This window comes from Biomphalaria glabrata, chromosome 12, assembly GCF_947242115.1.
Source record: "Biomphalaria glabrata chromosome 12, xgBioGlab47.1, whole genome shotgun sequence".
Taxonomy (NCBI): Eukaryota; Metazoa; Mollusca; class Gastropoda; family Planorbidae; genus Biomphalaria; species Biomphalaria glabrata.
Genome location: NC_074722.1, coordinates 15,267,245 through 15,293,777, shown reverse-complemented (window position 1 = coordinate 15,293,777; position 26,533 = coordinate 15,267,245). Strand labels below are relative to the sequence as shown.

The window sequence follows — 26,533 nt, the reverse complement described above, 5'->3', positions numbered from 1 at the left end:
ATAGTTCTTAAATTTGTTTACTGCAGTTGCAACTGAGCAAGACAGTATGTATTAAATGCTTATGTATTTAATTAAGAAGATATATCTATTTTATCTATCTATCTATCTATTTATCTATCTATCTATCTACCTATCTATCTATCTATCTATCTATCTATCTATCTATCTATCTATTTGTATCTATCTATCTATCTCTGTGTCATTTTACGTCTCGAGAAATTATCTTTTTTCTGTGCAACTTCTCACGTGACAAAAGAGTAGAGATGACAAGTTTGGGTTCGGTTCGGTCAGATTTAAGTTTGGGTTCGGTTCGGTCAGATTTAAGTTTGGGTTCGGTTCGGTCAAATTTAAGTTTGGGTTCGGTTCGGTCAGATTTTAGTTTGGGTTCGGTTCGGTTCAATGACGGTTAAAGTTCAGGTTCGGTTCGATATTATGAGATTAGGTCATATCAAAAACTATACACGTGTAATAATGTATAATTTAATTTATTAGATAAAACATTGATGCCATCACATTATCCAGTAACACAGAATCTAGATGTTCGTCTATGAGGCGATGACGTAACATTAGTTTCGTCTCCTTCCTGCTGCTAAATCAAGAGTTGCTATTTCGTATAAAAAGGCGCTTATGTCCGCTATTACACGCGAAATCAACTTGTTTTACTTGTAGTTTGTTCTTTAGTTTATTTAGATGTCACTTTAAGAAGTCAAACAACCACGAGATGTCGCTAAGTTGAAGCACTTGTTTTCATTTCTCCGTCATAAAAATTTCAGTTTTATGTCTCATATCAAAAATAGGTTTTAGAACCTTTTCTCTGCTTAACTTCGATGTAATATAAAATACCTTCATATTCGGATTCTATTTCTTTTAGATATTAATTTGAAATTTGTGGTCCAACGCTTGAAATGTTATTAAATTTACAATGTTTAACAGTAATCACACCATCACATGGTTCTGATTCAACATCTTGCCACAGAGATTCCGCTTGACTTGACGATTTTTTTAAAAACCTTTGCTGCCAGTTCGCTATTCCATTCAGTCATGCTTGTGACGGTATCAGTAGTCATTACCACTAATTTCTGCCAAAGAAGATACATTCTCGATGTTGTCTGAAGCTTCTTTGAACCAGTCCTCCCCAGTGGTAGCCCCGTGCACGTGCCTCAAGGCAGCCATCTCTTACGTGATTCTTGCCTTTCGTACCGTGAATAAATAGCAAGTGTTGAGCGGTCTCAGATCTGTCATTTTGAACTCTGCTGCTCTATCTCTTAGTTGTACATTGGGTTTTACATTGAGATTTCTAATTGTCATGGGAAAAGATGCGGCCGCTTCAACTGCATTCTTTTTTTCATCACGCATTTCTTTCTTCACTGATAGTAACTCCTTACGCTTTCACCGTAATAAAACAAGGCTTCATTTCACTAAATATTCTCATCAATCCTCTAATATCTATATAAAATATTCTCGTCAATCCTCTAATATCTATATAAAATATTCTCATCAATCCTCTAATATCTATATAAAATATTCTCATCAATCCTCTAATATCTATATAAAATATTCTCATCAATCCTCTAATATCTATATAAAATATTCTCATCAATCCTCTAATATCTATATAAAATATTCTCATCAATCCTCTAATATCTATATAAAATATTCTCATCAATCCTCTAATATCTATATAAAATATTCTCATCAATCCTCTAATATCTATATAAAATATTCTAATCAATCCTCTAATATCTATATAAAATATTCTCGTCAATCCTCTAATATCTATATAAAATATTCTCATCAATCCTCTACTATCTATATATCAATGTTTTCTTCGCGTCTCAAACAAACAAATGCCGCCACATTTTTGTTTATGTTTTTTAATTTCCTAGTGCTGTTCAATAGAGCGCTCTATGGAAGCAGCCTCAAACATATTAAATTATTTTTATGCTTCACAAAAAAGGTAAACTTTTCGTCACTAGTCCTGGTAACTCCTACATTTACTGCTTACTTTTCAAATCTTCTATTTCATTCACGCACCAATATTAAATGATACGGCACCCTTTGCGTTGATACCAAAAGAAGACATGATTTGACAATCTTGCAGGAAAGATGCACAAACAAAATGTTAAATCACGGCCAGCTAAAAACACAAGGAGAATTTGCTAAGTAAGTAAAAAAATACTCTCGCTGAAAACTAGATCTAAATTGTTGGTTTTTTACAAAAATATTTCAAAATCTTGATTCAGTTCGGTATATGTAAGGACAGTTCGGTTTGGTTTTCACCGATCAGTTTTAAGGTTCGGGTTTAATTCGATTCGCTCGTAAGTGAGGTTCGAGTACGGTTTGTTTAATTCTGGTTGGGTTGTATTCCCATCTCTACTAAAGAGGCCAATCCTTGATACAAGCCACGGTCAATGGTTTGGCATCGGTAATCACCAGGCGTTCTTGCACTTTCAACCTTCTTTCTACTTCTGGTGTAATCCAGGATTCTTCCTTTATGCTCGCTCTTCATGTGACTCTATCCAGTGACACTTTCCCCTAATTGTTAGTGTCCACTTTAAAGAGCTTCAAGTTGAGTTTCCATACACCAGCACACCTTATCTATCTATCTTCTTCATTGGTTATTTTATCTTGCCACCTTTTTATCTATCTATCTATCTATTTGTCTGTCTGTCTGTCTGTCTATCTATCTATCTATCTATCTATCTATCTATCTATCTATCTATCTATCTATCTATCTATCTATCTATCTATCTATCTGTCTGTCTGTCTGTCTGTCTGTCTGTCTGACTGTCTATCTGTCTGTCTGTCTATCTATCTATCTATCTATCGATCTATATATCTATCTATTACTTACCTGTGTTAATGACAAGCAAATGACTAGAAACCACATCATCTTGTTGAAGTGAATTCACTCAATAATTCTTGACTTGAAAGCTAGATGTACACTGTGTGGTCAGATTAATTAAGATAAAGACATTTCAGTAGAGACTCCACAAAGTGACTTTCTGATTTAGCTTTCCAAACTAACCTTATATAGAACCGTCTTTGAAATGCATGTGTGTTTGTATTTGTGTATATGTGTGTATGTAACTTAAATTCTGTTTCTGGACTTGGACCTACTAATGTGTGACTTCGACATTAGGTCAAATCATGTGGCTGTAGACATTATTGGTTTTTGAGTATTGTAATTTGTAATATTACCAGTCTAATGACATTTTCTTGTTCAGTTCTAATGAAGGATCATTACATCGTAATTGTGGTCGAGAGGCCAAGTGCGCTTGAACTTGGCTTGGCTTGGCTACCTAGAAGGGGGCTCGAGGTTCGACACCCGACTCGGGCAGAGTTGTGTTTACTGAGCGCCTAAAGGCAGCACGGAAAACCAACTCCTAGATACCCCCTCCCCCACACTGGTCCACAAATGAGATTGGACCAAAAGCGCTATAAGCATGAAGGTAGCGCTATATAAAAGCTATAATAATAATTGCATTATTATTGTCTTAATGACTAATAAAATTATTCACAGAGTATCATATACAAGCAACATGGCGACGACCAGTGATTAGCTTTCATGCAGCCAAAGTGTGTTTTGTAATTAAACAATTGCGGTTCATTGGTTACAGCTTGAGAGAGAAAAACAACAACACCCCCCACCTCCAAAAAAAAAAAAAAAAAAAAAAATCAACGTGCATTTAGAGCAGTGGTCTTCAACCTTTTCTGGCCTACCGCCCCCTTTTCGTATTTTTTCTTTTCAAAAATCTGCAAGCGCCCCCTCTAAGAAAAACATTTACAAATAATCGTGATAAGTCTTTATTACTTTTTATGCTGTCAATAACACTTTTCTCGCATGCCTAAGGCGATCTTCTTTGGCGAGCTTAGAGGAGGACGGAGTTAGAGAGGTGCCCCCCCCCCCGTAAGCACTATAAAGATCCAATTAGGCGCCATTTCGCCCTCGCTGGCATAGAGGAAAGTACCTGGCAGCATTCTCTGGCAGCAGATGGCCTCTGAGCGAGACAGTTGAAGTGCTCTCACGAAAGCTGCGGAACAAACATTTGAGACTCAAAGAAAAGCCATTATTGTAGACAGGCGCAAAAGACGGAAAGAAAACTTAAAGACCAACTGAAGAGGTTTTTATCGAAATTGAGATAACTATTGATTATGATAGTAGATGGTATCAAATATAGTTCCTAAAAATTTGAGTTAAAAGAAATACATATTTATACTAGAAAAAGTCATTTGAAAGTGTAAAAAAATTAACGAGATTTGAAATGGCTATGTCATGGCCGAAAGCGGAAGTGACGTTTTAGTATGGAAATAGAGGAAAAATGGCGAGTTCGTTTTCAGAGGGTGAAATGAACCCATATCAGTTTGATCCACTACGTCTACCTGATCATTCCAGTGATGACAGTAATTCAGATGATAGCTGTCAAACAATTTTAAATAACAGTGACGATAACCTAAATGTAGATCTAGATCAGAATGAATTTGCCGATAATTCATGGTAATAAATTGTCACAATCATTGATGAATTATCACAATGACAATAAGTTTCATGAGTTTGTAACAGTTTGTTTTAGTTAATGAGTTACGACTCCGACGACTTACACTCAGCGTAGAGATCAAGTATCATTATAAAGTTTATAAAGACATGAATAAGAATCTAGATCTAATCTAGTTAGTATCTATATATAGAGTCCGTTAGAGACAGAGATTGGATTGGACACTTATAAAAATACTTATATAAATACTATATAGACACTATAGATCTAGTATTAGATTAGACTCTTATAGATTAGATTCCATGATGATGATAGATTCTAATTATTTCTAATAGAAGACTAAATTGTAATGAATCCCCCATGCCCATAGTATGAAAGTATGATCTAGATTAGATAGAATGTAGATCTACATATATATATATATATATATATTCTAGAATCTATTTCATCTAGATTAGATTTATAGAGACTCTAGACTACTCTAGATCTAATTTGTTCTAATTTCTCTTGTAGACTAGAGCTACATTATTAACTAGACACTAGTTCTCTATTTGACGGTATGTTAGTATTAATAATGTATCAAGTAAGTATATTTATGAAACTGAATATGTCAAAATTAAGACTGGTTTCAATATACATATAGTATTGTGTATGTGTAATTAGCAAAATAATTGCATTATTTCTATTTTAAATCTGTCATAGGTGTAAATGTGGAAATTGTGGTATTCCAGCCAAAAAGGAGGAAAAGAAATGTTGCTATGATGAAAGTACAATTTCAAAAAAGATGAGCATTCATAACATTGGTTGTATTACCAACCATCCAGATTTTTATTCTGTATGCCTCAATCTTGCAGTGCTAGAAGTTGCTTTCTATCAATATTCTGAAGAAAATGCAACTAATCACAAAGACGTCGACATACACAGGTTTGTCATATATTTGTTCATTGTTTAAATTGTACTTAAGTAATATTTAGTAGAACCAACAATTAATTTACCAGTATAAAACAACAAAATTGTTTGTAATTTTTATAGAATGAATATTTGTATATTTTATTATTATTTTAATGAATATTTAAATGTTATTCATATACACATATACAAACAATGAACATATGCATAATATAAATACATATGAACATGCACAGTTTATTAAAAAATTACAAAACAATATTTTACAGAAAATATAGATGTTGCATAAATATAAATGCTCTTTCGTAATACTTGGTACGACCAACAATTAATTTACCAGTACCAGTAAAACAACAACATTGTTGTACTTTTTATATAATGAAAATGTACATTTTTATAAAAACAGCTATGAATAAATAGATTTTATTAATACATATTTACAAATAATGAACATATGCATAATATTAATACATACAAATATTTACAGAAAATACAGATATGTGGCATATAGACAGTTTGCAAGGTGGATCTTTCACCGTCTGGGAAGAAAAAGGAGAGTGATACTCCCTGCTTGTGTGGTGAAACAAATCAGAGACAAATTTCCAAGTGAATTATACACAGGCTTTAAATATCCTCGGTTATAATTATCATGAGTGCTAATTTTATAAATTTAAATGACATTACATTGCAATCTAATTTGTTCATTTATATTAGAAATTGAAATACAGCAGTACTTAAATGTTGGTTCAAATACGAAATAAAATAAATACTTTTCAGGTTTCAAATGGATCAGCAACTAACTGATCACATATGACTTCAGCTTATACAACCTTAATCTCTTTGTAGTATAATTATTTAAAACAGGATATTATAATATAATTGTTAAACAACATAGAAAAAAAAAGTTAACCCTTTAAATTTTATTTGTCTTGCTTTAGAATTACATGACATGAGTTCTGTCATTGATATCTGCTTTTCTTTGCGCTAACTGCTTCAGATCTTGGAAGTACTCTTGGATCATTGTAAGTTAAAGGAGCTGGTGTTTTATTATTTTGTGACTCAAGCCTGTAATTAGCTTTGTTTAAGGAAGGGTTGGTTATTCTATACTCAACTAGATAAGAAAGCAAATCTTCAGCGTAATTGAACGTAGCATCTTCTAATATAGGATTTACACTCACATGATCTTTATTTTGTTTTCTGTAATGAAGACTAAATCTTTCTGTACCATCTAATGTTTTTGCCTGAACTCTATTATTATTTTCATTAAAATGAAGTGCAGCAACAGCAAGTCTGCAAAACATTCCTTCATACCAAAAGTGAGTATTTTTGGGAGCAAAATGCAATATAAGACTGTGAAAAGCTTCTAAGGAACTTGTACGGTGTGTTGAAAGTTTGGAAATATCATTAATTAATTTTTTATTATTGAAAAACGTCTGTAAATTTACATGGGCTTTACTTTGAGGTTTGATCCATTTTTTTGTCTTATCCTGCGCATCAATAGATTCATGCAAACATTTTGGGAAAATGTCATTTTCGTGTTCATGGATATTAATGATGTGATTTTGTATACTTAGCCATTTTGACTCCATTTCCTTTTCATTTGAATTACAGCTACTAGCTATCCAATATACCATATTGGTAATAGATTTAATCCAGTCCTCTATGACTGAACAGCCTTTCTGATTACTCAGTTTAATAAGCTTTTTTTTAATACTTTTGGATATATGCCAAACGTCAAAAGTGTGTTTTATTGATGGCTTTTCTACTCTTAAAAACTTTCTAATCTGCACATGTCTATCACTCACAATTTCTGATATACATAAATTAAAAGAAGACAAGTAGGTCAAACAACGTTTTAACCCCTCCAGTTCCATGTGGTTAGAGCCCTTAACTTCATTAGATTGAATAAGCTGAAAGTCTAATATGTAACCAGTTTTTATGTCGATGCATGTGTAACTGCCATACTTAGCACAATGCCCTGGGGAATCACATCTTGCATCTCCTGCAAGAACAATAGGTTCTTGGCGTCCCTTAACTTTTGCCATAATCGATGATTTTGCCTTCTCCCAAAAATTCCTAACTACTGGTTGTATATATAACCTTTGGTAGTTATGGAAATGACGAATGCTATAAATGGGTATGTTGAGAAAATTGAAAAATCTTAATACTTTTAGAGGAGACAATCCAGAAACAATTATTGCAGCCGATGACAAAATGTTACCCCAAGGCATTTGGCTATGTACTGGCTGACTACACCATTTCCAGGTGCAGTTTTTTTTTACATTTCCCATAAGCAGTTACCATTGTCCCTGAAGTGAAAAGTGTAACTTCTGGATTTAAAACATTGCAAATGAGACATCTTGCAAAAAGTTGCATTAAACATGTCTCAAAGATTATGTATTTTTTCTCTTTATGTGGATCATGCCCTTTTACATCAGTACTGAAATTGTAATAATTATTGCTGTCATTCAAACTTATATCATTAAATGTGGAATCACTTGCTGATGACAAGGATGAAAGTGAGCTAAGATTATGTGAATTAAGGTTATCACTGTATTCATTGCTATCTTTAATCTTACGCTTTTTTGGTGTTGAAGATTCTTGAGGGATGAAATTTGTAGTTTGTGTTTTTCTAGATTTCATGAGGACTTTCTTGGGTTCGATGTCAATTGTCACAGTTCGGCTTATTGAACATGCATTTTTTGCTGCTTCCTGTTAAAATATAAACATATAGAATTTTAAGTTATAAATGCACGAATATATTAAAAAGTAGTAATATTTTTAAAAATTGTTATACATCACATGATTCAGAATACTGTATTTACTATGAGCAATGTTTTTTTTTTGTGTGTATTTGTGTAAAAATCTAATGAAAGATCATTTTTATTACCTGCAGCTCAGTGACGTCCATAATAGTTAAATGCAAATCTACTTCATTTGAAGTTTTGTGACTTTCAGTGCTCTGTTTTGAAAATTAGTAAATATCTTTTTACTTTCATTAGCAAAATGTGAAAATAAATAACAATAATAAATTACTTACTTGGCTGTCACATGTATTTGGTTGTGTTTTATTTTAATGCAAAAATGAAAGAAAAAAATCTGTTTTTAATAAATAATTATTCATTCAATAAACAAAAATATAAACATTTAATTTTTGTACCTGTGGTTCAAAAGTGTTTACAGAAATTTGATCCATACATACTTGCATTTCATTCTCCTGTTGAAAAAAAAAGTAATAAATTTTAAAAATTAAGAATTAAATAATAATATTTTGGGATTGATTATAAAATCAAAGCGTCTAAATGAATATTTAAATTCTACAAAAGCTGTACAAGCATATAAAATTTAAATTGTGAAGGTAACTGAAAATTGTTATAGAATCTATATCTAACTTCTGCAGATAATTTACTTACAACATTTTTTAAAATTCACATTCATTTAAATTTCATGTAATGATTTAAGGACTTCTATTGACTTACCGGTACTTGTGAATATAAAGTGTCCATTATTGTTGCGTCTTGATCTTGTGCTGATTGTTTTTCATCATCCTTTAATTGAGTAAATGAAATTAAATATGTATATTAATAATCATGATTATTTATATAATTGAAATCGATTACTATTATAATAAAGTCCTATTCATATTTAGTAGTAACTTTACCTTTTTATTTTCAGGAACAGTGTTTTGTGCTAGGGTAGGTCCAGCTTTAGTAGATTTACTTGAGGTTGTTGCAAGACCAATCTCTGCTAAAGTCTAGGATTAAATCATAAATATTTTAAAAAGAATAGAAATAAAGTTTACTATAATAATGTTATGAAGTATAGACAAGTGTAAAAATTTATATTGACTATAAGGTTTAGTACAATATATTATAATATATACCAGTACTATACTAGAAAAAAACAAAGTATTTTATTTTAAAATTTATTAATACTTACCCTATTGCGCTCTCTTTTTTCAAATGCTTTTCTGGGTCTTGTGCAATCTTGCTTTGAAAAATTGGATTTAGTTCCAGTGTATAACTTATATTGAAATTTACTTGGCACTGTACCTGGGAGCAATCTAGGACGAACAGATTTTATTCTTTCTTCAGACATCAACAAAGATCTTAGGAAAGAAGGTCGACATTTTGGCTCTAAGTCACTTTCCTCAAAGTGCTCACTGCAAAGAACTGAGAACTTACTTGGTGTAAAATTTTCTCTTCTCATCTTAATTATCCATTGTTTTCTCAATGTATCATCCTTAGGGAAATGAAAAAAATGAATGCCAGGCGTCAGGCCGCTGTTTCTGCAGCCAAATGCGCTACAGTATAGAACCATATTTTAAAATCCTTTATATTCAGAGCAAAGAGTTTTTAAAGATGTGTTTATGCTTAAAACAACCACAAGTGGACTGTAACAAGAGGTCTAGTAGACTGATCCACGTTGTGCGGTGGACTAAAACTTGATGCTAGTACGCTTGAATGGATCTAGGCTAATCCGCCGGGGGTTAGTAGCGTGACCTAATTTCCATACTATGACGTCACGGACCCCTGTAGTTAGGGAGAAACACATCTCGAATGGCTACGAGAATAAGACTTTTTAGTGTCCCTAAAACCCACATTAAAATGCTAATATCTCATTAACGGCTGAAAAGTTATAAGAAATATTTTGCAGACACGTTTTTTTAAGCATTATATTACAGAAAACAAGTATTGAAACGGTTTCTGTGATTGACCCCAAAACCTCTTCAGTTGGTCTTTAAAAAGAGACCGCCAGCAGACAACGGCTTTGTCTGCACGAATTTGGGAAAATATGCAGGTCGCAACTGGGTTTGCGTAGTTATGTGAAACACTGCACTCAGCCGTAATCCTTGGAATTGAAGGCAAAAAAACAGCCAATATTATCATTATACAAAACTTATGTCTGAAAATAATGTGCAGGGATTACACAAAAAAATTAATCTCATTGTCATTACTTTCTTTCTAATCCTAAGAATAGTCTCCCTTTTAAATGTTTGACTATTAGGGCCTACTGAGTTTAGGTTTAATTGTAAATTTAGTTTCATTTTTTGTATATAAACATTGTTATTGCTGAATTCACTACAAAAATAAATTAAGCTAATGGCAACCTTGTGCCTCCATGCAGTCAGACAATATTAGACACTTCAAGCTTTAGACTACTCAAAGCAAGGTGAGAGTCTCCTCTACATCCAGTCTATTTCTTTACTTATTCATTAAGTTTGTTACCCACTAAATCTAGGTGAACCATGTCTGTTGATGGAAAAGCTAAAACATAATTCCATTTTTGACCACAGTTTTGGAATTTTACTGAAACATTTAAATGCAGCCATATGCCTGTTGTGCCTCCATGGGCGTAGCTAGCAATTTTCCACCGTTTAAGGGGGGGGGCAGAGGGCTTGACCTCTTTGGGGGCCCCTGCATTTTACGTAATATTTAATTTTATTAATTAAAAAACACTCATTTGGGGCCCCGCTCAAGTAAGGACACATAGGGATTTTCAAATTCTTCCCCTCCTCCCTCCGCCCTAGCTACGCCCCTGTGCCTCCTATATTTACATTCTTGTCTACTGAAGATATAATTTTGTAAATCTATTTTTTTCCTGCAACTCAATTAGAACAGATGTTTAATAATTGTCATTTATATTTTTATTTTTATCTTAGAAGCAAATCGTAATTTCTTCATAGAGCACAGCTATGTGAATTGTATAGATATCGATGTTCTTAGGCAGCAATTCATTTGTCAACAAACAAGTTATGTGAGATTGTAAAACTCTTTAAAGTAGATTTAATATCTCGATAAAAGAAAAAAATGATATAATCAATGAAACTACATTTCTTTCCTAGCAGTCGGAGGTTTGTTTCATTCATTTGCGTTAGATACCTAGCATGTAAAACAATTTTTTTAGCCTGCTTTAAGTCATCGCCAACCGTTGAATCTTCCTGTTTCTATTTTTTTAAAAAATAAATTGTATTTAAGAGCTTAACCCCTGGAACAATAACAAACCCCTTTCGAAATCCAACGAACTTTAGTTTACAACTAGAGTCTAACCTCGTTTTCATCATTTTTCACAAAACTGTTGAAAGATGACATTATTTTTGGCATGGGTTCGTCTTTTATTTACAACTAGTCGACCGGCGGCGTAGCATACGCCGCTATTTTGCAGGGCCGGCCTTAGGCGCCTGCAACCTATGCGACCGCAGTGGGCCCCGCACTTTCATAGGACCCGCTCTAATTCAAGGTGTAGAAAATATGAAATGAAACCATTTTATAACTTAAAAGAGATTTCCCGCGCCCTCCTGTCGATTTACCAGGAGAACTTTCATAGGACCCGCGCTTTCATAAGACCCGCACTTTCATAGGACCTGCGCTAATTCAAGGTGCATAAATTAATTAATAGTGGGGTGTCATTCAATATGGAAAACGACAATCTTACGAGCGGCATTATGCATCTTCCGTAGTTGTGTAATCTGGTGAAAGAAGCTTCTCGCACCTCAAACTAATGAAAAATTACTTGAGGTAAACAATTCTCAAATATAGATTGAAACATTTGTTAATTCTTGCTATTGGGCGTGATCTATGTAGGAAACAGAATTCTTATGATATACTGTATGACTTTGCTACACGCAAGGCACGTAAAGTAATTCTGTACGTAGTAAAGAATGAATAAAATGCAAAGACGAATTTATTTTCTAAAACAAACTTTTAAATTTCACTTATTATCCTTTTCTCTACTCAAACTTGGCCACGAGAAATCCATTTCGCATAGGGCCCCCACAATTGGTAAGTCCTGCCCTGCTATTTACACACACATATATATATATACTTAGTAGATTACCTAGATTAGTTCCTAGTCCAAACCTCCCGCTGGACAAAGGGGTTGTGGGAGCGGGCAGAGTTTGATACATTTAAAAGACAGTCCATCGCGCAGCCAGCCATCCGTAGTGTGAACACTACTCTTGTTTTCTCGTGGATTATTCGCAAAGTGATCTTTCCTTTACTTCTTACTACTCGACAAAACTCTTGAGGGAAGAAGTGAATTATATATATGTATAGATTTTACAATTAGATTCAAATAGAAATGAAATTGCGGGCTAAAATTTTCATGTGAATCATATCTTACAAGGTGAATAGTGAATAGATCTGTTCTTTATTCTATACTACTTATGAAGTCACTGTAGCGTCCAACCACTAATGGTTTCCTATACGTCGTCATAAGCTACATAACTAGACAATTTTGAAATAATATTTCATCACTAACAGAAAAAAAAGTGTGATGTTGCTTGTTCAGGCTGTCTTGAGGTCAACTATGGATGACTGTTGAATTTCAACCAATTACTCTGCAAGCGTTTGGGTGTAATTGTTCGGGTGTATTCCGTGTAGTTGAACAACAAGCCAGATAAACAATAAACATCTGTTTTAACTAGTGAAGAGATGTAGTCAACACTGATGAACAACTTCACATATATTTATTCTAATAAAAGGCCACAGTAGAAGTCTCTGTCACTAAACACGTCGTTACCCTGGAGTATTCTATCGCTAACTGATTTTCCGGTTTTTTCTAAGAGGCCACTAAAACATATCCTGCTTCGCCGTTTTTTTGTTTTTAATATTGTTTTAATAATAGATTTTTAAAATTGTATTTGAATATTCTTAAATTATGTTTGGATGGGTGAAGTTCGTGTGTGTTCGTGAAGCCGACTTGATTTCATAACCTCATCTGAAAAGGCCGTCATTCAAAGTAGAACGTACTTTTTTATCTCGTGGCAATTCACTAAAACTCTTTGTATATATTGTATTACATACCAGTGAGTTTTCGTAACAACACTTTATCAATGTTTTTTATTTTAAAAAAAGGTAAAATTATTCTATTTGAATGTTAGCTTTAACTTTTTTTTAAATTAACATTTACATATCATTATATATTAACATATGTAGTATAAAATAAACTATAATCTAAAAGGCGTATTACCTACTTTGTTTATCAAATCTAAAAAGGTTTATGCGCGCAAGATCTAAGGACACTAGATACTCTCCGATTACAGCAAAAGAGTAAGAATTTTAAAATAGAGAATGGGATTTCCGAACTCCATTTTTAACGCTGTTTCTGTTCTTAAATTAGAAACAAGAAAACTATAGTTTGTCTATATTTAGTTTTTCAACTTTAATTTTTAAGAATTTTAAAATTTGTTTTGTTTCAGTGCACCTTTAGTTTCTTCTTTCCACCTTTATGCCCAGCGCCCCCTTTCGTGCCCATCGCCCCCCCTACCGCCCCTTTGGCTCCCAGCACCCCCCCCCCCCAAATTCTCGAAAACGCCCTCCAGGGGGCGATAGCGCCCCGTTGAAGACCACTGATTTAGAGAATAAAAACATTTCATATTAAATTAATACAATGGCTTAGTGGTAAAGCGCTTGGCTTCCGAACCAAGGGTCCTGGTGTGTGTGTGTGTGTGTGTGTGATGGGGGTACCTGGGAGGGGGTTATATGTTATTGTAATACTAGCTAAAGAGTTATCCTCAATTTTATGAACAATAATTTGCGATCATAATTTTTCGGAACCTCGTCAAAATAGCGCGGACTAAATAGCGACGACATAATAGCGCCGACAAAATAGCGCAGAAAAAAAATACTTTAGTTATTTTGAAAGAAATACTTTAGATATTGTAAAATATGAATAGAGCCATTTTATTGTTTTTTGTTTTAATGTTATCGTAATGTTTCAGTCATTTTGCAAGAAACACTTTAGATATCTTAAAACATAAATAAGCAAAAATCATAATAAGGTAAAATAAATAATTTCAAAATATAGCATTTATTTACGTTATAAAAGTGTACTTCGAAAACACGCAAAGAACCTTGTGAAATTTGCACACACACACACACACACAAACTTTCACACAGTTAAATTGTAAGAAATGTCACGTAGAAATTCCATCACTGTGAAAAAGGGAATAATATAATTTAATGTACTCTCGGTTCTCTGCAAATATGGCATAATTTCAGATCTATTAATATTGAAAAAATAGAGACATGAACAAAAAGGATGCCCATTACATTAAACTACTAATAATCCGGTACTTTTACACACATCATCGCGCTATTTTGTCGGCGCTATTTTGACGGGTTACCAATTTATCAATATAATATAATATAATATAATATAATATAATATAATATAATATAATATAATATAATATAATATAATATAATATAATATAATATAATATAATATAATATAATATAATAGTTGTGGAAAGAAAGATTACTTGTTCTCCCCCACCCCTTTTTTTGAAGCCATGCTCACTGTCGCCGCGAAAGTTTAGTGGGATAACTTTAGTCCGACTTGCTGAAACAAATAGTTATCTTTTTATGGCTTTTGCGTGGTGTCCCGCATGGTTGGGCCTCAAAGAGAATTATATGTATAAATTTTTTACTTAAAAAAAAAAGAATGAAAGTATTTAGTATGTATTGAGTATAATTCAAAACATTTAATAAGCAGTGTTTTTTATCATAGAAATAATAATAATAATAACGTTTCATTTAATATTAAATTATAACTTAGCTTGCGCACCAACGCTTCTGATGCGCACCAGCGCACTGCTCAATACGAGCGATAAACGACACGTTAAGATCGGTTGAAGTGATCAGATAGGTGTTCTGACTACCCGGAACAAAGAACCGTCCTTTCAGCTACCAAAGGACTTGATTAAAGACCTGGGGCGGCACTGCAAGTGTGTTGGTGGCCTGTACTAAGGTTTGAGATCGGAGGATTCCAATTCCCGTCACCTTAGCGTGGCGCCTCCGTGGAAACGTTTAGTAGTGGAACTAGATAGATTAAGTACGGGTAGCGAACTAGGCCCCTGCAGTATACCTTGGCTGAGCTTCTTTTTTTTTTATCTCACTGGGGCTGGAACTAATAGCCAGCACCCCAGTTCAACAAGGGGGCCGTCATCAGTTAGCCGTTAAGCTGGATTGGCAGACACGGTGGCGGTTACAATGTAGGAGTATGAGACAAGCTCCCCATGGTTAGCGCTGACCTCGAACACTTTTAGCGAGTTGACTCAGGACAGGGAGCGGTGCGTTGTGTACGTGGTACGGTCTACTTTCTAGCCAGTCTATGGCCACTATTACTGGGAGCCCTCAGACAGGACCGGGGTGAAGAGCCCCATGTCAAGGCCTGTTGGTTGGATAAAAACCTTTGTAACAATCAATGGGATAACGGCATCCTACTGGACTGGTGAAACTAAAGACAAGACTCCATCAGTGGCGTAGCAGGGTACCTGTGGGCCCGGGTTCAGGAATGAGAAGTTGGGTCCCCTCTTATAGTGTGACTGAACCCAAACTGTGCCCTTCTGCATCAAATGAGAGTGTACATGTCAATGAGAACAAGTTTCTACACCAGACAGTACACAAGGTACACCTGTTTCTCACGGGGTAAAGGAGTACAATGTCCTCAAGCTTTGGATCTGTCCTGTCTTGTCCAGTCTTGTCTTGTCCTGTCTTGCATTGTGTGTGTTGTCTGATACTACTTCATTTATTCTAATAAGGTTCCCCTTTCAGACCTTGTGGTCTGTAGGGCAGACGATGTAAGGGTCATCTGTTTCTGTGGCCTACGGTTATCGAGGGTGTCATGTGGCCAGTACAACGACCAACCGCTTTAACTTTTCCCCAAACAAATGTCAGGTACCCATTGTAGCTGGGTGGACTCAGAGGCGCCCAAGGATCCCTAAAATTTAAAATCCCAGTCTTCACCAGGATTGGAACCCGAGAACCGGGGTGGTGAAGCCAATCGCTTTGTCTCTCAGCCAGCGCGCCTCCACTTATTCTAATGCGAGTCCGAACACATCCAAGGAACACAATGAACTATAACATGTTTGATAAAACTTATGAAGACTTCAACGGATGTTTATTTAAAGATGGGGATGATATTCTTGTCTATCTATTTAATTAGCGGTCTATTCACTATCCATCTTTCTACAAGCCCTAGCCATATTCCTCTTCAATCATGTATCCGTATTCTGCAACGTCATTCGTCTGTCTCACTGCAGTCACTACTTTTACCGTCTCTAAAAACAATGCACAATATATTTATTTACAAAACTAACATAATGTACGGACTCGGAGCTACAAGCTGAATCTTCAGAAATTCTGAATGTGTATTGGTCCGATTTGGTCGTCACACGATTATTACTGCATTATACATCCCATAGCGCATTTTTTTGTCTTACTTTAAATTAGTATCGTTTAGTTAGGTGACGTTGGTTTTTAAAGCACCTTTGTAAAGAAGTTAATGTTCATTCTAGTGAGTAGAAAGTAGAGTGTAGTGTCACGCTTGGTTTCACAAAGGTTTGTTACTTCAAATAATTGAAAGACATAGTGTTTAAATGTTTGTCTTTTTAATATTTGCACAATTATTAAAAAAATAATTTTAAATTACTGGTAATTCACAGTGATAAAAAAAATTGCATTTCTGTTAAGATTTGATATGACCATTTTGAAGAGATTTGCTTAGGAAGAAAATATTGTACAGTTAAATAAATAATTTACGTGTAATATTTACTCAGCACTACTTTAAAATGAATTTATTTCTCTTCTGGGATACGCTGTTAATTATTAATCCTAATATTAATCCATTGGTAACGTAAAATCTATAAATGTTATGGTCTTGTATTTGATTCCACTTGTTCTCTTATCGAAAAGAAATGTTGAAAGTCTCTAAGTAATACTTTAACAAATAATTAGTTTTGGGGAGATATTGAAATACACGCTAATGATGCATCCTCCATTTTAGAAGAAAAAAATCCGATCATATTTTATTAATAAGACTAACATAAAAATTTATGATAATATTGCTCTATTGCCAGATTACAAACCTGCTGTTCAATACAGAATTATGGGGAAAAAAAACTAAAACTAAAATTATACATATAAGCCAACCTATATCTTCATTTATCCCTTAGTCTGTTGAATGGTTGGGGTACCACACACAATTTCTTGACCGTTATAAAAGACAAAGTTATAAAGTTCTCTCTTGATTTATGTAGTCTTTGACTCGCGTCACGTGACAATGAACATAAAGGAACACTGTGGAGATCATTTCCCTATAAGATTGAAATGAAGTCTCGATAGGTTCCAATACACTCAGTTCATTTTTAGTATGGTTTTTTTTTGTGTAAGGAGGGCGCGGAGGTGATGTGGTTTGTGACATAATAATTCAAACAAGGAAACGAATTATTGCACTAGTATATAAAATACACGATCTCATTTATTATACAAAAATGTTTATGGCAATCAGAAGTATGGTAGGTTATCGCATATCCGTATGTTCTTGGTACCAAATATGGTCAGAGTAAAAAAAAAACAACAACAAGGAAATGTCCAAAACAAAAGAAAGAAACAAATTTATTTTCTGTGCTTTGTCTTCACGTGCAGAGTGGAATGTGTTTCTGAGTGACATACATTGTTTGGCAACCTTGACGTAGAGCCTCGAGGCGGGCTAATCCTAAGGGTAGCTATGTTGTGTCCAATGAACACTAGATGTCAGTACGGAAACCTTCTTCATGAGACGCCTCTCCTACATGTCCTTAATAGAAAAAAGAACAATAAATAATCAAGCATAAAATAAGAAATCGTTAAAGGAGGGTTTCTATGAGGGAAAGACTGCAAATTTATAGCCATATGTATGATTTATTTCCTCTTTCCTACTTTACTTATTTTGAATAATATCAGTAGTTAATACATTTATTGTTTCTTTTCATTAACTTATTCATGGTTAGCTAGAGAGCAATGTTTCAACATGATCTGAAATATGGGAAGTGGGAGAAATAACTTGTACAAAATGTGTACTAGACAGACGGAGTCAGTTCATATAGAAGTGGGAGAAATAACTTGTACAAAATGTGTACTAGACATACGGATTCAGTTAATATAGAAGTGGGAGAAATAACTTGTACAAAATGTGTACTAGACAGACGGAGTCAGTTCATATAGAAGTGGGAGAAATAACTTGTACAAAATGTGTACTGGACAGACGGATTCAGTTAATATAGAAGTGGGAGAAATAACTTGTACAAAATGTGTACTGTACAGACGGAGTCAGTTAATATAGAAGTGGGAGAAATAACTTGTACAAAATGTGTACTGTACAGACGGAGTCAGTTAATATAGAAGTGGGAGAAATAACTTGTGCAAAATGTGTACTGTACAGACGGAGTCAGTTAATATAGAAGTGGGAGAAATAACTTGTACAAAATGTGTACTGTACAGACGGAGTCAGTTCATATAGAAGTGGGAGAAATAACTTGTACAAAATGTGTACTGTACAGACGGAGTCAGTTCATATAGAAGTGGGAGAAATAACCTGTACAAAATGTGTACTGGACAGAATGAGTCAGTTAATATAGAAGTGGGAGAAAAAACCTGTACAAAATGTGTACTGTACAGACGGAGTCAGTTCATATAGAAGTGGGAGAAATAACCTGTACAAAATGTGTACTGGACAGACGGAGTCAGTTCATATAGAAGTGGGAGAAATAACCTGTACAAAATGTGTACTGGACAGAATGAGTCAGTTAATATAGAAGTGGGAGAAAAAACCTGTACAAAATGTGTACTGTACAGACGGAGTCAGTTAATATAGAAGTGGGAGAAATAACTTGTACAAAATGTGTACTGTAAAGACGGAGTCAGTTAATATAGAAGTGGGAGAAATAACTTGTACAAAATGTGTACTGTACAGACGGAGTCAGTTAATATAGAAGTGGGAGAAATAACTTGTACAAAATGTGTACTGTACAGACGGAGTCAGTTAATATAGAAGTGGGAGAAATAACTTGTACAAAATGTGTACTGTACAGAATGAGTCAGTTAATATAGAAGTGGGAGAAATAACCTGTACAAAATGTGTACTGTACAGACGGAGTCAGTTAATATAGAAGTGGGAGAAATAACTTGTACAAAATGTGTACTGTAAAGACGGAGTCAGTTAATATAGAAGTGGGAGAAATAACTTGTACAAAATGTGTACTGTACAGACGGAGTCAGTTAATATAGAAGTGGGAGAAATAACTTGTACAAAATGTGTACTGTACAGACGGAGTCAGTTAATATAGAAGTGGGAGAAATAACTTGTACAAAATGTGTACTGTACAGACGGAGTCAGTTCATATAGAAGTGGGAGAAATAACCTGTACAAAATGTGTACTGTACAGACGGAGTCAGTTAATATAGAAGTGGGAGAAATAACCTGTACAAAATGTGTACTGTACAGACGGAGTCAGTTAATATAGAAGTGGGAGAAATAACTTGTACAAAATGTGTACTGTACAGACGGAGTCAGTTAATATAGAAGTGGGAGAAATAACTTGTACAAAATGTGTACTGTACAGACGGAGTCAGTTAATATAGAAGTGGGAGAAATAACTTGTACAAAATGTGTACTGAACAGACGGAGTCAATTAATATAGAAGTGGAAGAAATAACCTGTACAAAATGTGTACTGTACAGACGGAGTCAGTTAATATAGAAGTGGGAGAAATAACCTGTACAAAATGTGTACTGTACAGACGGAGTCAGTTAATATAGAAGTGGGAGAAATAACTTGTACAAAATGTGTACTGTACAGACGGAGTCAGTTAATATAGAAGTGGGAGAAATAACTTGTACAAAATGTGTACTGTACAGACGGAGTCAGTTAATATAGAAGTGGGAGAAATAACTTGTACAAAATGTGTACTGTACAGACGGAGTCAGTTAATATAGAAGTGGGAGAAATAACTTGCACAAAATGTGTACTGTACAGACGGAGTCAGTTAATATAGAAGTGGGAGAAATAACTTGTACAAAATGTGTACTGTACAGACGGAGTCAGTTAATATAGAAGTGGGAGAAATAACTTGCACAAAATGTGTACTGTACAGACGGAGTCAGTTAATATAGAAGTGGGAGAAATAACTTGTACAAAATGTGTACTGTACAGACGGAGTCAGTTAATATAGAAGTGGGAGAAATAACTTGTACAAAATGTGTACTGTACAGACGGAGTCAGTTCATATAGAAGTGGGAGAAATAACTTGTACAAAATGTGTACTGTACAGACGGAGTCAGTTCATATAGAAGTGGGAGAAATAACTTGTACAAAATGTGTACTGTACAGACGGAGTCAGTTCATATAGAAGTGGGAGAAATAACCTGTACAAAATGTGTACTGTACAGACGGAGTCAGTTCATATAGAAATGGGAGAAATAACCTGTACAAAATGTGTACTGGACAGACGGAGTCAGTTAATATAGAAGTGGGAGAAATAACCTGTACAAAATGTGTACTGTACAGACGGAGTCAGTTAATATAGAAGTGGGAGAAATAACTTGTACAAAATGTGTACTGTACAGACGGAGTCAGTTAATATAGAAGTGGGAGAAATAACTTGTACAAAATGTGTACTGGACAGAATGAGTCAGTTAATATAGAAGTGGGAGAAATAACTTGTACAAAATGTGTACTGGACAGACGGAGTCAGTTAATATAGAAGTGGGAGAAATAACTTGTACAAAATGTGTACTGTACAGACGGAGTCAGTTAATATAGAAGTGGGAGAAATAACTTGTACAAAATGTGTACTGGACAGAATGAGTCAGTTAATATAGAAGTGGGAGAAATAACTTGTACAAAATGTGTACTGTAAAGACGGAGTCAGTTAATATAGAAGTGGGAGAAATAACTTGTACAAAATGTGTACTGGACAGACGGAGTCAGTTCATATAGAAGTGGGAGAAATAACCTGTACAAAATGTGTACTGGACAGAATGAGTCAGTTAATATAGAAGTGGGAGAAAAAACCTGTACAAAATGTGTACTGTACAGACGGAGTCAGTTCATATAGAAGTGGGAGAAATAACCTGTACAAAATGTGTACTGGACAGACGGAGTCAGTTCATATAGAAGTGGGAGAAATAACCTGTACAAAATGTGTACTGGACAGAATGAGTCAGTTAATATAGAAGTGGGAGAAAAAACCTGTACAAAATGTGTACTGTACAGACGGAGTCAGTTAATATAGAAGTGGGAGAAATAACTTGTACAAAATGTGTACTGTAAAGACGGAGTCAGTTAATATAGAAGTGGGAGAAATAACTTGTACAAAATGTGTACTGTACAGACGGAGTCAGTTAATATAGAAGTGGGAGAAATAACTTGTACAAAATGTGTACTGTACAGACGGAGTCAGTTAATATAGAAGTGGGAGAAATAACTTGTACAAAATGTGTACTGTACAGAATGAGTCAGTTAATATAGAAGTGGGAGAAATAACCTGTACAAAATGTGTACTGTACAGACGGAGTCAGTTAATATAGAAGTGGGAGAAATAACTTGTACAAAATGTGTACTGTAAAGACGGAGTCAGTTAATATAGAAGTGGGAGAAATAACTTGTACAAAATGTGTACTGTACAGACGGAGTCAGTTAATATAGAAGTGGGAGAAATAACTTGTACAAAATGTGTACTGTACAGACGGAGTCAGTTAATATAGAAGTGGGAGAAATAACTTGTACAAAATGTGTACTGTACAGACGGAGTCAGTTCATATAGAAGTGGGAGAAATAACCTGTACAAAATGTGTACTGTACAGACGGAGTCAGTTAATATAGAAGTGGGAGAAATAACCTGTACAAAATGTGTACTGTACAGACGGAGTCAGTTAATATAGAAGTGGGAGAAATAACTTGTACAAAATGTGTACTGTACAGACGGAGTCAGTTAATATAGAAGTGGGAGAAATAACTTGTACAAAATGTGTACTGTACAGACGGAGTCAGTTAATATAGAAGTGGGAGAAATAACTTGTACAAAATGTGTACTGAACAGACGGAGTCAATTAATATAGAAGTGGAAGAAATAACCTGTACAAAATGTGTACTGTACAGACGGAGTCAGTTAATATAGAAGTGGGAGAAATAACCTGTACAAAATGTGTACTGTACAGACGGAGTCAGTTAATATAGAAGTGGGAGAAATAACTTGTACAAAATGTGTACTGTACAGACGGAGTCAGTTAATATAGAAGTGGGAGAAATAACTTGTACAAAATGTGTACTGTACAGACGGAGTCAGTTAATATAGAAGTGGGAGAAATAACTTGTACAAAATGTGTACTGTACAGACGGAGTCAGTTAATATAGAAGTGGGAGAAATAACTTGCACAAAATGTGTACTGTACAGACGGAGTCAGTTAATATAGAAGTGGGAGAAATAACTTGTACAAAATGTGTACTGTACAGACGGAGTCAGTTAATATAGAAGTGGGAGAAATAACTTGCACAAAATGTGTACTGTACAGACGGAGTCAGTTAATATAGAAGTGGGAGAAATAACTTGTACAAAATGTGTACTGTACAGACGGAGTCAGTTAATATAGAAGTGGGAGAAATAACTTGTACAAAATGTGTACTGTACAGACGGAGTCAGTTCATATAGAAGTGGGAGAAATAACTTGTACAAAATGTGTACTGTACAGACGGAGTCAGTTCATATAGAAGTGGGAGAAATAACTTGTACAAAATGTGTACTGTACAGACGGAGTCAGTTCATATAGAAGTGGGAGAAATAACCTGTACAAAATGTGTACTGTACAGACGGAGTCAGTTCATATAGAAATGGGAGAAATAACCTGTACAAAATGTGTACTGGACAGACGGAGTCAGTTAATATAGAAGTGGGAGAAATAACCTGTACAAAATGTGTACTGTACAGACGGAGTCAGTTAATATAGAAGTGGGAGAAATAACTTGTACAAAATGTGTACTGTACAGACGGAGTCAGTTAATATAGAAGTGGGAGAAATAACTTGTACAAAATGTGTACTGGACAGAATGAGTCAGTTAATATAGAAGTGGGAGAAATAACTTGTACAAAATGTGTACTGGACAGACGGAGTCAGTTAATATAGAAGTGGGAGAAATAACTTGTACAAAATGTGTACTGTACAGACGGAGTCAGTTAATATAGAAGTGGGAGAAATAACTTGTACAAAATGTGTACTGGACAGAATGAGTCAGTTAATATAGAAGTGGGAGAAATAACTTGTACAAAATGTGTACTGTAAAGACGGAGTCAGTTAATATAGAAGTGGGAGAAATAACTTGTACAAAATGTGTACTGGACAGACGGAGTCAGTTAATATAGAAGTGGGAGAAATAACTTGTACAAAATGTGTACTGTACAGACAGAGTCAGTTAATATAGAAGTGGGAGAAATAACTTGTACAAAATGTGTACTGGACAGACGGAGTCAGTTAATATAGAAGTGGGAGAAATAACTTGTACAAAATGTGTACTGTACAGACAGAGTCAGTTAATATAGAAGTGGGAGAAATAACTTGTACAAAATGTGTACTGGACAGACGGATTCAGTTAATATAGAAGTGGGAGAAATAACCTGTACAAAATGTGTACTAGACAGACGGAGTCAGTTAATATAGAAGTGGGAGAAATAACCTGTACAAAATATGTTTCTAAAAAAAATTATTTGACTTACGTAAATAGAGATTTCTAAAAGAAAAGGTTCAAAAACATGAGATTCAAATTTAGATATTTTTTGTTTTTAGTTCTTTTGCAATGCAATAATATTTTTTTTTCAACTTATCTAATTTCACACACACACGCACACACACACACACACACACACATACACACGCACACGCACACACATACATACACACATACTAAAAGTAATGACAGTCCAGCAATGAGCTCATCCATGACTTCTACTTGGATGCGGTGGGCTGACTTGGGTTACTCAGATAATGGATGTTTTTCTTCAGACTGTGCCAATGACTGACCTTTAATTGTGGTAGCTTTTTCATTTAACGCCATAGTTGCTTGGGTCAGAGTCGGACAACTAGTTTTAAAAAAGAAAACAATATTAAAATAAAGAGTCAACACTTGAATGTACTTAAAACAAGAACAATATGAAAACATAAAAAGAAAACAAAGCTTATAGTAAATGTTGTTGTATTAATTAGTTTGGATTAGTCATGTATTCATAAGCATAATAGACCTAGACATAATAAATCTGTGTGAATAGAAATATTTGTACTAATTGTTTTAGTTAGCTTTAAGCTTTCCCAATGCGCTCTGATCCTATCACTTGTCTGGACCTGGTGTTAAAGTGGGAGGGAAGAAGAGGGAATCTTGGTGAAGGTTTACATGATCGATTTTTTTTTAAATGCATAAACAAAATGCTCCATAAGAGCTCAAGGGGAGTAATAGTCAAGTACTATTGTTGTTCAAGATACCAAACACAATAATATTTTTAAATATATTATTGATTCATTTACTGCAGTGATTCCCAAAGTGGTCTATGTAGACTCATAGACTAATATAGACCCCCAGGTGTCTACGAAGACTTCCAAGGGGTCTACGAAAGTGAAAAAAACAAATTGGGGGTCTATGAGATGTCCACGGGGGTCTACGATAATAGATGTCATTTAAGCAGGTCGTGACTTTAATTTTCACATCCCATTAATGTAACTCTTCATAATAATATATAATTTATACCTTTAAATAATTATTATTCTATTCAAACGAAAAATTGTTGTATTTAATTTCAATAATTATTTAAATAAATTAATTTTGTCTACATGTAAGTAATGTTTAGCAAAAATAAATGTAAACTGTATAGAGTTGATTATTTCACACCGGCGTAGCATACGCCGCTATTTTGCAGGGCCGGACTTAGGCCACTGCAACCTATGCGACCGCAGTGGGCCCGCACTTTCATAGGACCCGCGCTAAATCTAGGTGTATAAATTATTACATTAAATCATTTTATAACTTACGACAGATTTCCCGCGGCCTCCTGTCGATTAACCAGGATCTCCTGGAAATCTCCTGAAATTGCAAAACATACGAAAAAGCCCTGGAATATCCAGAAACTATTAAAATCTTTTGAAAACTCATACAAGTCTCCCGAAATATATACACACAAATTGTCATTGTCGTGTGTCATTCAATTTGAAAAACGCCAATCCTACGCGTGACAAAAAATAAAAAATAACGGCATTATGCCATTGTGGAATCTAGTGAATGAAGCTTCTCGAGCTTTAAGCTAATGAAGAATAACTTGAGTTCAACAATTCTCATAGATAGATTGAAACATTTGATAATTCTTGCTATTGAGCGTGATCTATGTAGGAAACAGAATTATTATGATATACTGTGTGACTTTGCAACACGCAAGGCTCGTAAAATAATTCTGTACGTAGTAAAGAATGGATAAAATGCAAAGACGAATTTATTTTCTAATACAAACTCTTAATTTTCACTTATTATCCTCTTCCCTACCCAAACTTGGCCACGAGAAATCCGTTTCGCATTGTGCCCCACAATTGTTAAGTCCGGCCCTGCTATTTAGTGGCATGTAAATATACATAGTAGATTACTTGTTCTCTTTCCATGACTTCTTGGTCACAATGGTTAAGTCCGGCGCTGCTATTTAGTGTTTGTAAAATGTTTGCTTGTAAAATGTTTTACATGTTTCGGATGTTCCTTTAGAGTTGACGATAGTTTACTTCCTAGTCCAAACCTCCCCAGGACGAAGGGGGTGGGAGCGGGCAGTGTTTGGCAGTCCAGCGCGCAGCCATTCATATCGACGTGTGAATACACACTTGTTATCCCTCCCCCCCCTCTTGTTTTTTCATGTGGTAACTATCAGCAGAAATAAGAGAGTAATCCTTCCTTTACTTCTTCTTCTCGTCCAAACTCTTGAGGGAAAAGGAGAATTATATATATATATTGCTCATTCATTCCTTATAAAACATGCCGATTGCCCTTTTTTTATGACGATATGAAACTAAGTACGCTGGAGGATCATCTGAGACCATGTCACCCTGATAAAAAGATTAGAAAAACTTTCAAACATTTAAAGATAAAGTTCAGAAGAGACCCACATCTTCGACATCATATAGAGAAGATGATGGTGTGTGGGCGTCTTACAATATCTGTTTACTTATAGCAAAATAGGGTGGTATTGGTTACGCGCTTGTCTTCCGATCCTGGGGTCCTGGGTTCGAATCTCGGTGAATTTTGAATTTCAGGATTTTATGCATCCCTTGAGTCCACCTAACTCTCAT

The 26,533-nt window shown here is 34.7% G+C and overlaps 4 protein-coding genes across 4 annotated transcripts in view; 1 reads left to right on the top strand and 3 right to left on the bottom strand.

Moving 5' to 3' along the window:
* LOC106060666 (collagen alpha-6(VI) chain-like) overlaps positions 1–3,011 on the bottom strand; it is a 91,103-nt gene extending 88,092 nt beyond the window's left edge. Inside the window, exon 1 of the mRNA XM_056007274.1 lies at positions 2,855–3,011. Within this exon, the coding sequence (XP_055863249.1) occupies positions 2,855–2,893 (39 nt within the window). The 5' untranslated portion in view covers positions 2,894–3,011. The remainder of the gene's footprint in view (positions 1–2,854) is intronic.
* Positions 3,012–4,111: 1,100 nt separating this feature from the next.
* LOC129922200 (P2X purinoceptor 7-like) lies at positions 4,112–8,455 on the top strand. The gene is made up of 3 exons (XM_056007280.1): positions 4,112–4,498; positions 5,199–5,420; positions 5,893–8,455. The coding sequence occupies exons 1-3, from the start codon at positions 4,323–4,325 to the stop codon at positions 6,047–6,049; spliced, it is 555 nt and encodes a 184-aa protein (XP_055863255.1). The 5' UTR covers positions 4,112–4,322; the 3' UTR covers positions 6,050–8,455.
* On the bottom strand, positions 6,365–7,696 carry LOC106052592 (uncharacterized). The gene has a single exon (XM_013208009.2). The coding sequence runs from the start codon at positions 7,694–7,696 to the stop codon at positions 6,365–6,367; it is 1,332 nt and encodes a 443-aa protein (XP_013063463.2).
* LOC106068845 (peroxynitrite isomerase THAP4-like) lies at positions 7,656–10,141 on the bottom strand. Its single transcript, XM_056007279.1, has 6 exons — positions 9,345–10,141; positions 9,067–9,159; positions 8,885–8,953; positions 8,566–8,622; positions 8,296–8,367; positions 7,656–8,117 (listed from the first exon to the last, which is right to left on the bottom strand). The coding sequence occupies exons 1-6, from the start codon at positions 9,723–9,725 to the stop codon at positions 7,656–7,658; spliced, it is 1,134 nt and encodes a 377-aa protein (XP_055863254.1). The 5' UTR covers positions 9,726–10,141.
* Between the last annotated feature and the right edge of the window lie 16,392 nt (positions 10,142–26,533).

What these genes read in the sequence shown, in the direction of transcription:
- LOC129922200 (XM_056007280.1), top strand. Translation starts at nt 4,323, where the DNA reads ATGGCGAGTTCGTTTTCAGAGGGTGAAATGAACCCATATCAGTTTGAT. An exon ending in GAATTTGCCGATAATTCATG is followed by an intron (nt 4,499 to 5,198) that starts GTAATAAATTGT and finishes AATCTGTCATAG; the next exon opens with GTGTAAATGTGGAAATTGTG. An exon ending in AAAGACGTCGACATACACAG is followed by an intron (nt 5,421 to 5,892) that starts GTTTGTCATATA and finishes AAATATTTACAG; the next exon opens with AAAATACAGATATGTGGCAT.
- LOC106052592 (XM_013208009.2), bottom strand. Translation starts at nt 7,696, where the DNA reads ATGGGAAATGTAAAAAAAAACTGCACCTGGAAATGGTGTAGTCAGCCA.
- LOC106068845 (XM_056007279.1), bottom strand. Translation starts at nt 9,725, where the DNA reads ATGGTTCTATACTGTAGCGCATTTGGCTGCAGAAACAGCGGCCTGACG. An exon ending in AAAAAAGAGAGCGCAATAGG is followed by an intron (nt 9,160 to 9,344) that starts GTAAGTATTAAT and finishes ATTTAATCCTAG; the next exon opens with ACTTTAGCAGAGATTGGTCT. An exon ending in CTGTTCCTGAAAATAAAAAG is followed by an intron (nt 8,954 to 9,066) that starts GTAAAGTTACTA and finishes ACTCAATTAAAG; the next exon opens with GATGATGAAAAACAATCAGC.